Source organism: Macrobrachium nipponense, chromosome 12 (assembly GCF_015104395.2).
Source record: "Macrobrachium nipponense isolate FS-2020 chromosome 12, ASM1510439v2, whole genome shotgun sequence".
In the NCBI taxonomy this organism is placed as follows: Eukaryota; Metazoa; Arthropoda; class Malacostraca; order Decapoda; family Palaemonidae; genus Macrobrachium; species Macrobrachium nipponense.
The window spans coordinates 65,534,095-65,546,284 of NC_087205.1; the positions used below are offsets into that span (position 1 = coordinate 65,534,095).

A 12,190-nucleotide genomic window follows, 5' to 3' on the forward strand; every position below is an offset into this window, starting at 1 on the left:
CTCTATGGCTATGTCTGAGGTAGCAACCATGGCCTATGGATCAGAACCAATTTTTTAAGCTTATGACCAAAGCCCTGACTCAACGGTGCAGTCAGATATGTTCGAGTTTGCCACTGCTAGAACGAATTGTAGGAAGCATGTCCTGCTAGAGGCAACCATTCGACATGAGCCGAATAGGTTTACTCTCCTTCTAACATCTGGGGCGCAGATCTCTTCCCAGAGGCTATGGTTAAGGAAGTCCAGGCAGAGGCTACGAGGTTGAACCAGAGCCTTAAGGACCGTTGGGGCCTTACGGCTAGGAGGAGGCAAGACCTGACACCTAAAGGTAAGGGACAGAGGAAACCTAGGCGTTTCCAAACCTTACCAGAAGAAGCAAACCACGCTTTCCTCAACAAGTTCCAGCAGTGCCGTTAGTGCAGACAGCCCAACCTCCACTTCTAAGGGTCAATCACAGCCAATTTATGTGATATCCCCTCAGCCTCAACCCTCTACCTCATACGCCATCTCTCCAGCTTACAATCAAGCCTTCGAGAGTCAAGCTTTCTCAGAGCAGTTGACCCGCTCCGGGTTAAGGGAGGCCAGAAGGTTCAAGCGGTCCTTTCGTGGGAGAGGATCGGAGGCCCCTTTAATAGGGGAAAGCACTTCAGAGGAGGCCGAGGCGGTTACCAGAACCAATGAAGAACTTCAGGTAGGAGGGAGGCTGTTTCACTTTCGCCACCGGTGGAACTTCAGCCAGTGGGCTCAGAGCATAGTGTCAAAAGGGCTGGGTTGGAGCTGGTTGACGAACCCACCTCCAGCCAGACCTTTCCGTCAACTTCCTTCCAAGAATTGACAGAGTACGCAAAGGACCTCCTTCAGAAAGGAGCTATAGCGAGAGTCAAGAGATTAAAATTTCAAGGTCGCTTGTTCAGCGTGCCAAAGAAAGGCTCACAAAAAAGAAGGGTAATCTTAGACTTGTCCCGCTTAAACTTAGCCATCCGCTGCGACAAGTTCAAGATGCTCACGATCTCACAGGTGCGGACCTTACTTCCCCGTGGGGCCGTCACCACCTCTATCGATTCTTACAGACGCCTACTATCATATCCCTATTGCAAGACACTTCCGCCCTCCGTATCTGGGATTCAAGATAGGAGACCAGACATTCTCTTCAAGGTAGTCCATTCGGACTCAACGTGGCACCCAGGGTGTTCACGAAGCTAGCGGAAGTGGTAGTGCAAACAACTCAGATCGCAAGGGATTATGGTAGTGGCGTATCTCGACGATTGGTTGATCTGGGCCCCATCAGTCGAGGAATGCAACAAGGCTACACTGAAAGTGATCCAGTTTCCTAGAATATCTAGGATTCAAGATAAACAAGTCCAAGTCAAGACTCACTCCAGAGTCAAACTTTCAGTGGCTAGGCATTCAATGGAATCTATCCTCCCCACACTCTGTCGATTCCATCTACCAAAAGGAAAGAAATAGCGAAGTCAGTCAAGCAATTTCTAAGTCACAAGCTAACATCAAGGAGAGCTCGGAAAGGATCCTCGGCTCTCTCCAGTTTGCATCAGTAACGAACGTCTTAATGAAAGCCAAACTGAAAGTCCATAACCAGGATCTGGCGCTCGCGAAGCAAATGTCAGGTCCAGGGACAAGCTATCCTCAGTGCCTCTGATTCTAAAGAATCGGCTTCGGCCGTGGGCAAAGTCAAGAATCTATCAGTTGTCAGTACCCCTTCAGTTCCTCCACCAGGGATCACCATCCACACAGACGCGTCCTTAAGCGGCTGGGGAGGGTTATTCCCAGGTCAAAAAGGTTCAAGGGATTTGGTCACTACTCCATTTCCGTCAGTTCCATATAAACGTACTGGAGGCAATGGCAGTGTTCTTGACTCTAAAAAAGTTTACACCCACCAAAGTACTCCCACATAAAGCTAGTCCTGGACAGCGCAGTGGTAGTTACATTGTATAGCAGGGGAGGCTCCAAGTCACGTCATCTAAATCACGTCATGGTAGCCATCTTCTCCCCTGGCAGGCAAGTTCAGTTGGCATCTTTCCTCACTCACATAGCTGGAGTGAGAAACGTCATAGCAGAAGCAGACGCCCTATCCCGATCAGTACCCCTAGAGTCGGAATGGTCACTAGACAACAGTTCGTTCCAATGGATCCTTCAAACGAGTCCCAGGGCTTTACAGGTGGATCTCTTCGCATCCCAAGCGAACCACAAAACTACCGTGTTATGTAGCCCCCAACCTGGACCCTCTGGCTTACGCCACGGACGCCCTGGCTCTGGACTGGAACAACTGGGAGAAGATTTACGTCTTCCCTCCAGTGAATCTCCTTATGAAAGTATTGAACAAACTCAGGACATTCAAGGGTCAAGTGGCTCTAGTAGCCCCAGACTGGCCGAAGAGCAATTGGTATCCCCTAATTCTGGAACTGGGCCTTCGTCCTCTTCGGATCCCCAGTCCCAAGCTCTCCCAGTCAGTACAAACGAAGACTGTGTTCGCTTCCTCAGGGATTCTCAAAACCCTAACTTTATTGATTTCATGAAGTTTGAGGCAAAAACAAAAAGAGATGCGAATATTGACCCTCAGAATATTCTCTTCTTGGAATCCGATAAATGGGATTCAACTTTGAGGCAGTATGATGCTGCTGTCAAAAAGTTTAGCAACCTTCCTGAGAGAGTCAGATATCAGAATCATGACAGTTAATTCAGCTATATCCTTCTTCAGATCCTTATTTGAAAAAGGTTTAGCAGCTAGCACGATTACGACAAACAAGTCATTCAGCCCTTGAAAAAGGGGGGGGGGGATATTTTTCAATTTGGATTTAACATAGACTTGACGGATACCTACTTCTCGTCTATTCCTAAGGCATGTGCTAGACTTAGGCCTTCTGTGAGGCCTACGTCAGTTTCATGGTTCTTAAACGATGTTCTAAAACTGGCTTCCGAAACCGATAATGACACATGCTCGTTTATGATGCTCCTAAGAAAAACCCTATTTTTATTAAGCCTGGCTTCAGGAGCAAGAATTTCAGAACTGTCGGCTTTATCCAGAGATCCGGATCTTATTCAATTCCTTCCCACAGGGGAAGTCCTACTTTCTCCGGAACGTAGCTTTTTGGCAAAGAATGAAGAATCCTTTGATGAGGTGGGAACCTTGGAAAGTACTTCCTCTTCCACAAGATGTATCCTTTGTCCAGTTTTCAACCTTACGAGCCTTTCTATCCAGGACCTCCTCATCCTCATCGGGGCCCCTCTTTATGGGGGGAAAAAAGGTGGAACTTTATCCATTAAAGGCATCAGGCAACAAATCCTGTACTTTATTAAACAAGCCAATCCTGACTCTTTCTTAAAAGCACATGATGTCAGAGCAGTAGCCACCTCAATTAATTATTTCCAACACATGAACTTCGATGAGTTGAAAAAGTATACCGGATGGAAATCGCCGACAGTGTTCAAACGTCATTACCTTAAGTCCTTGGAAGCTCTGAAATTTTCAGCAGTAGCAGCGGGGAAACACATAGTTTCCCCTGACTCTAGTTAATTTGTAGTAGAAGATTCAGTCCTCCTTTCTACCTGCTTCACCCAACAGTTCGTCTATTCCTACCGTGTTCATTTACATTCACCTTGTGCCTTAGCTGCTTTTATGATGATGTAGTGGGTGCCCCTTATTTTTTTTGCTAGGGACACTCACAGATGATTATGGATATTGATCTCATGGATGTTACCCCCTTATTTTTTTTATGCTAGGGGATACATCTCATTTATAATGGTTACGGGTTTTGTATATTAAGTCATATACATTCCTTATATATTATCATTGTTGATTAATTTGTTCATTGATTGTGTTTTTAATTGCTATTATAGTTGTTGATACATGCCTTTACACAGATTTTTTTACCAAGGTAACCATTTTGTTACATGTAAGCAATTTACCTCTGTAACATATGTAAAATTACCTTATGTTTAAGAAACATGTTTAGAATTTAAGGGTAATTTAAGCATATTTTTATTTGTATCACTGTGTATTTGTATCTTTTTAGCAATTATATTCTTTTTTATTTACTTTATTTTTTATTTGAGACCTATTCTGATTTGTTTTATTACTTTTGTTTACAATCTTGTGCTATTTCTCTGGTACGGTTTCGCGCAGCGACACGAGCTGAGCCCAGCCAAAAGAAAAGGGATTTTGACGTAAGGAAAAATCTATTTTTCTGGGCGATTGGCTCGTGTCGCCAGCGAAATCCCACCCCTAAACACCCATCCCTTCGCCCAAGATTGTCTGCTAACTTCAGGATGGCCACCAGAGGCGCAGCAGTCGGCAGCATGGGATGGAGTGAGAGTATACGAGCTGCTCACTCTGTGGGTCGGCTCTCCTCATGGAGGGTTTTTGTTGTGGGAGATTTCTATTGGTATTTGGCTCGTGGTAGTGTCTCACTCGCCTAGTGTTCATACCGACCTCTCTTGGATGGTGAGCGAGTGCAGTTATACTGACCTTTTTCTTATTTTATTTATTCTGCTGGTATGTGTTAAGTACATTTACCCTAGAAATAATAGATTAAAGGATATTTCGCTGGCGACACGAGCCAATCGCCCAGAAATAGATTTTTCCTTACGTCAAAATCCCTTTTTTATCATGTTAATCTTCATTCTATGCAATTATCAGAGTACATTAGTATTTTCTGTAGCATATGTATCTTAATGAGATGAAGTGAAAAAACTGTATCATTATAGATTCACGTGATCACTATTATTTACCAATATCATTTTTATATTTTATTACTGAATCATTCATGTACACCATTTTTGGAATTTTAATTTTTATATATATTATATATTCCACATAGTGTCTGTATCACACTCCTATAAGTCAAATGCAAGTCAAGTTTGAGTAATATTCAGTAGTTGGTTTTGTAGCTGACCGAGCTGATGTAAGTGTTTACATAATAATAATATGGAATGTTAGTCCATATATATAAAAGATTGCTTGCAGGAATGTGATCAGACTAGAGACGCTAAAGATGACGTATACCATAAGTATGTAGGCTAAGATAACATGCCGTCACCTGTAGTCATTCAATTGTTTTATAAACATTAGTCCAAGCTCCCTGCTTGAGACAACTACCCCGACCTATAATTCAAACGGCCTACGTGATCTGTAGCGTGTCTCATTTTGATTGTGTGTTCGTATGAAAACTATGTCATTTGTATGTATGTTCATATGTTCGAACTACTGTCTGTTCCTTCATAACTTGTAACAGAGAATGGTAGGACAGGTAGAACAGAGTTAGCTATCGTCATTAGAAGACCTGTACCTCTTTACCTAAGCTTTATCGTGTAGAAGGAAATAGGATTAGCCATCATCATTGCGAGCGATCAAGCTATCATTATTAAAGAAGACTTGTACAATCATATCTGATCTTCAGCATGTAAAACTTCAGATACATATATATTTCGTGTTTTCTACAAGAACCTCCTCACCATGAGTTAACACATCGTCGTAATAACCAACAAGATAATACTGACTTCGTAAGTGATCTACAAACCCCCAGACACTCCATTGAAGATGGAAGTGCAATACCAACCGACTTAGCGTAAGATTATCGCTAGTCTAACATTACCTCATAGGGCGCCTTATCATACAAGGCACAAGCTCTAATACATATACGTGAAGCTAACTTGTTAAATGTTATTCAATTTCTCTTTTTACTGAATTATCATAAGCCAATGTGCATTGAACCTAGAGAATTAGCTGAAATTAATAATTACTATGCCATATTTGTGTAAAGTTTGCTGTGTAGTGTAGGCTAGGCTAGTATAATATTCTTACGGTAAATTAACATGGGCCATCTTACATCCAAATCGGTATACGGCCGGTTGGTCATAACCAATTGTGGTCATAAGTCAACAACTACCTGTATATGGTGCTATACTATACAATCTTAAAATCTATATTTTATCTTTTCCAGAGTGAACCATTCTACCACTGCTATTATTAAGCCTCAAACAAAAAGCAATGAGGCAGCTCAGCGAGAAATTGAGGAAGCTATGAGAAGAGTTAAAGAGGCTCAAAACTTTATTGCATCAGCTATTGACCCTGTTATGTCTTTCTTGGACTCTTCCAAGGATAAAAGATCCAGATCTAGATCACGGTAAGTCTCTCTCTCTCTCTCTCTCTCTCTCTCTCTCTCTCTCTCTCTCTCTCTCTCTCTCTCTCTCTGTAATGGGAAAAATATTTGTACTGTAAATATTCATTACTTTTTCTATCCTACGTCGGTGGACCCAAGCCTAACATTTGTAATTCCTCTTTTGTAGGCTGTGCAAACAAAGAGTTATATATGTTTGGAATTATATAACTTCCCCAGTAATTATATAGGTAAGAGTGTCACTTGCCGGCAGTTGAAATCTCAAAATTTCCGGGTCATGCTAATTTTCTGTTGGTTTGGCTAGGTAACAGTGCCCAGCCCACTTTCAGGACAAAGAGTTCAGTTTGTTTCTGCCAGCTGATGGTTATAGATAGTTGTCGGGGACAGTTATTCCTGAAATTTTTGAACTTTACTTTTGTATCATTGCAATTGGTGAAGTACTCTGTTCTTGTATTAGCTGTCTTGGTAAACATTTAGATAGTGTTAGGTTCTTTTTTGTGGTTTTGCATAAAGAACTAGATTTTTTTTCTCTGGTGACCTACGGGTCTTAGTGCGTCGACGATGTCAGACAGTTCTTATAGCTTTAGAGATTGCACTAATGGGGGTGCAAGACTAGGCTAACCAAGGAATCTTATGATACTCATACTTTATGTACTGATTGTCGAGGACAAGTACAGTAGTACCTCAGGATACGAAATTGATCCGTTCCGAGGCGGCCTTCGTAACCTGATTTTTTCGTATCTTGAACCACATTTTACATGTAAATTGCCTAATTTGTTCCAAGCCTTTGAAAAACACCAGTAAATTTTATAATAAAGCTAAATTGACCAATAAACAGTGAAGTACAACAATTTGGACCATTCAATACCTAACTTAAACTACATATACTACTAATATGTACTACATACCTGTAAATAAAGTGTATTAGTGTACATGGTACAAGAAATACTGTAAGTATATATGTACCTATGTAGTAAAATGTGGAACCTTACCTTTCGAGTGAGGCGTTCTCCGAAAGTGGCGACAGAGGAAGAGGACAAATGGCAGAAAACTTGAACACTTAACTTTATGAAACACATTAAAAATGACAGGAAACATTAACACTTAACTTTACAAAAATATTATAATTAATTTTTTTTATATACTTTACGTTTTTTACAAAATTTCAATATCTTCACCACTGAATGGATGTCAGTCTGTTTACGGAATTTATCAAACCACCCCCGAGAAGCCTTGAAGTCTGGGGTTGCATGCAATGTCCCTTCTCCTCTTTCGTCTTTGGCCTGGGCAATCAGATCAGCAAAAATAGCACTGGCCTTCTGTAAGATTGCTGTCTCGGTTATTGTATCGCCAGCGATTTCTTTGTCCTCAATCCATAGAAGCAGCAGCCTCTCCATCTCATCATGCATGTGGCTCCTCTTGTTGGACAAAATAGTCACGCTCTTGGAAGGTGTAGCTGCTTTGATGGCTTCCTTCTGCTTAAGGATGGTGCCTATCGTCGACGGATTTCGGCCGTATTCCTTAGTGATCACACACAACTGTATGCCAGCCTCATACTTCTTGGTAATGTCCATCTTTGTCTCCATAGAAAGCATCCTCTTCTTTCCGTGAACTTCAGCAACTTTCTTGGGACCCATGACTATACGTACATAATTGACCCTTAAACGCCTAAGCGGTATATTAAAAATCGTCTCCCATATGTCTGGGGGGTCTCAGAGTGAGCGCGGAAGCGGAAAAAATATATATATTTTTTTTTTTTAAATCACAGTGCTCTTAGTTTTCAAGATTAAGAGTTCATTTTTGGCTCCTTTCTTTGTCATTTCCTGAAGTTTAGTATGCAACCATCAGAAATGAAAAAAAAAATCATTATCATATATAAATAATGCGATATATGATAGCGCGAAAACAAAATGTTCTATATAATTGTATTCAAATCGCGCTGTGAGCAATATGGTTAAAGCTAACGATTTAATTTTTTTGTTGTATTGTACACTAAATTGCGATCATTTTGGTATATAAAACATTGTAAAACGATCAAAGCAACACAGAGAAAATATTATCACAAAATGATGCATGAATTCGTAACACGCGGACGTAAAAAAAAAGTTTTTTTTTTTAAATTCACCATAAATCTAAATATTGTTCTAGAGACTTCCAATTTGTTTCAAAATGAAGATAAATGATTGAACATTACCACACTGTAAGAGTTTTAGCTTACAATTGCAGTTTTTGACCATTTTGGACGAGTTAAAGTTGACCGAATGTCGAATTTCTTTTATATATTTTTTTATATGCAAATATTTCAAAAATGAGAAAAGCTACAACCTTCAATTATTTTTGTTGTATTTTACATAAAATTGCGCACATTTTTATATATAAAACTCTATGAAATGCCTAATATGAAACTCAGCAAATATAACAATGATGCGACATACGCATTTCGGAGATATGTGGCGGAGAATCCGCACGAGGAGGAAAGGAAAGTATTTTTCTTAAAATTTACCATAAATCTAAATATTGTTCTAGGGACTTTGAATTTGTTTCAAAATGAAGATAAATGACTGAATATTACTAGACTGTAAGTGTTTTAGCTTACAATTGCGTTTTTCGACTATTTCGGCAGAGTCAAAGTTGACCAAACGTGGGTTTTTTCTATTTATCGTGAATTATATGCAAATATTTCAAAAATGAGAAAAGCTACAACCTTCAATCATTTTTTGTTGTATTCTACATGAAATTGCGCACATTTTCATATATAAAACTTTATGTAACGGCTAATTTAAAATGGTGTAAACATTACGACAATCGCACAAAGAAATGTCTGAATTTTTTTGGAAAAGTTACCGCGCCGACGTAAGGATTTTGTTTTTTTTTTTTTTTTTTTTTTTTTTTTTTTTTTTTTTTTTTTTTTTTTTTTTTTTTTTTTTTTTGTAAATTCACCATAAATCGAAATATTGTGCTAGAGACTTGCAATTTGTTGCAAAATGAAAATAAATGATTGAATATTACTAGAATATAAGAGTTTTAGCGTACAATTGAATTTTTTAACATTTCGGTCGAGTCAAAGTTGACCGAAGGTTGAAATTTTTGCACTTATCGTTATTTATATGAAAATATTTCAAAACTGATAAAAGCTACAACCATGGTTTGTTTTTAGTTGTATTGTGCATGAAATTGCGCACATTTCCATATACAGGTAGTGCTCCCTTTTCTTCTTCTTCTTCTTCTTCTTCCCAGCTTTTTCCCATTTTTTTTTTTTTATATGGGGTCGCCGTTTCGGATGAGCCGTTTCCATCTATTTCTATCTTGCGCTTCTGCCTCATCAATTCCCTTCTCATGTAAATCTCCTCTCACACAGTCCTTCCATCTCTTCTTGGTCTCCCTCTCTTTCTTCTTCCTTGCACCTCCACTCCCATAGTATGTCTCCCAGCGTGGTCCTCATCTCTCCTCAACAGGTGTCCATACCATCTCAGCCTCCCTCCTGCACTTTCTTTGATACTTCCACCACCTTAGTTGACCCCCTTATGTAGTCATTTCTGATCCTATCCACTCTTGTTACCCCAGACATCCACCTAAGCATTCTCATTTCTGCCACATCCATCTTCTTCTGCTCTGCTTTTCTCATGCTTGCTGTTTCCGTACCTCATTACAGCATTGCTGTTCTTACCACCGTCTTGTGAAATTTTCCTTTTAACCTAAGCGGCACTCTTTGTCACAAAGAACTCCCGAGGCCGCTCTCCAGTTGTTCCAGCCTGCCTGTACCCGATGTTTTACTTCTTCTTCCATACTTCCTCCAGCGTTAACAAAAGATCCCAAATACTTAAACTTATCAACTCTCCTTATTTGCTCTCCACCAAGCTGAATACTTTCTCTATCATCCCCTCGGTGGTGGTACACATATATTCTGTCTTGGATCTACTTATTCTCATTCCTCTGTCCTCCAGTACTTGTCTCCATCTTTCCAATTTCACTTCCAGATCTTCCTGCTCTCTGCACACAGAACAATATCATCCGCATACAATATGTTCCATGGTACTGTCTCCCTTACTTCCTCTATTATAACATCCATCACTATGTTAAAGATAAATGGGCTCAGAGCCGACCCCTGGTGTAATCCTACTCTCACCTCAAAACCTTCTGTCTCCCCAACACTGCTCCTCACTCTGGTAAATACATTCCGGTACATCTCTTGTATCAATCGCACATACTTCTCTGGCACCATCTTCTCCCTCAGGCTCCTCCATATCTTGTCTCGGGACTCGGTCATAAGCCTTTTCAAGGTCAATGAATACCATATGTAGGTCCTTTGTCTTTCCCCGAATTTCTCCATTATTTGCCTCAGACAAAATATACCATCTGTTGTTCCCCTTCCCTTCATAAATCCCATCTGCTCTTTAACCTATTTGTACTTCTTCTCTCAGTCTAGCATCTATCATCCTTTCCAGTATCTTCAAAGTGTGGGACATCAATTTAATGCCCCTATAATTACCACACTCTTGGACATCGCCTTTCCCTTTAAAAATTGGGATCAATATACTCCCACGCCACTCATTTGGTATCTTTTCCTGTTCAAGGATCTTTATCATAAGATCGTACAGTATATCCACTCCTTCATCTCCTAATGCTTTCCATGCCTCCACCGGGATCATGTCTGGTCCGGTTGCCTTCCCATTCTTCATCTTCTTCAGTGCATTTAGTACCTCTTGCCTAGAAAACCTCATTACCATGCCAATGTTCACTTGCCCATCCTCTCTTATTAGTCTATTATTTTCTTCATTTAACAACTGTTCGAAATATTCTTTCCATCTCTTCACAATGTCTTCCTCCTTTCTAAGCACTACACCCTCTTGATTCTTTATTTGTTTGATGTGTGTTATATCTTTGGTGCTCTTATTTCTAGCCTTTGATAGCTTCATCATCTTCTTTAATCCTTCCTTTGTCCCCAGCTCATTATACACATCATCATACGACTTTGCTTTAGCTTGGGCTACCACCTTTTTCACCACCTTGTTTTTCTCTCTGTACCTATTTCTGTCTTCCACTGACTGTGACTCTTCCCATCTTTTCTTTGCCTCCTTCTTATCTTTTACTACTTTCTCAATGTCTTCATCCCACCACCAACTATCCTTTTCTTCCCATATGATACCAGATGTCTCTCCTAGCAGCTCCTTTCCATGCCTTCTTATTACTGGCCTGCATTTCGTGCCCACCATTCTTGAACATCTTCAATCCCTATATCAATATCCTCCAAAACCCTCCTCTTAAACTCTCTCTTCTTATCCCCTTCCTTCTGTAATTCGTACCATTTAATTTTCCTTATCCCTTTAGCTTTGGTTTTTCTTTCCCTTTTCAACTTCAAGTCCATACATAGCAGCCTGTGTTGGGGGCTACATGGTCGCCTGGAATAACTTTGCAGTTCTTGACCTCCACCAGATTTATCCTTTTATACAAGAAATAGTCTATCTGGGAGAATCTTCCCCCACTCCCTATATGTTATTAGGTGTTCCGCCCTTTTCTTCTCAAAAAATGTGTTTACTATTGCCATGTCGAATGACACAGCAAAGTCCACTACACTCTCTCCTTCTGGGTTTCTCTCCCAATTCCATGGCCCCCATGCACCCGCCCAATCGCCTCATTTTCACTTCCGACATGGCCATTCAAATCTGCCCCAATGTTACGATGGGGTTAGCAATTAATACTAAAAAAAAAAAAAAAAGTTGAAAATGCGTATTTTTAAATTTCGCGCACAGCGAGCGCTGGCAGCAGCGTACTACGCTGTACGATATGTTGGCCCGAGAGCGAGAGGCTGGCGTAGGTACAGCGGCAATGAGTTCGACCTCACTTGCGCTCGTTTTGAACCAAGTAACATTAGGTCGGTGTTCGTTTGTGATTTGAGAGTTTTTTAAGTACCGAAAATTAAAACAAAAAAAACTATGTCTGCCAAACAACCAAATAGGTGTCCTGCTGGTAGTGCAAAAAAGAAGAGGCAATCCATCACTTTGGAGCAGAAACTGAAAAAAATAATAAACCAGCGTGAAGCGGGAAAGGCAGTCATGGTT

The 12,190-nt window shown here is 40.4% G+C and overlaps 1 protein-coding gene across 1 annotated transcript in view; it reads left to right on the forward strand.

Moving 5' to 3' along the window:
- LOC135224827 (uncharacterized) overlaps positions 1-12,190 on the forward strand; it is a 362,810-nt gene that overhangs the window by 139,430 nt on the left and 211,190 nt on the right. The window contains exon 7 of the mRNA XM_064264150.1: positions 5,955-6,137. Coding sequence (XP_064120220.1) covers positions 5,955-6,137 — 183 coding nt within the window. The remainder of the gene's footprint in view (positions 1-5,954; positions 6,138-12,190) is intronic.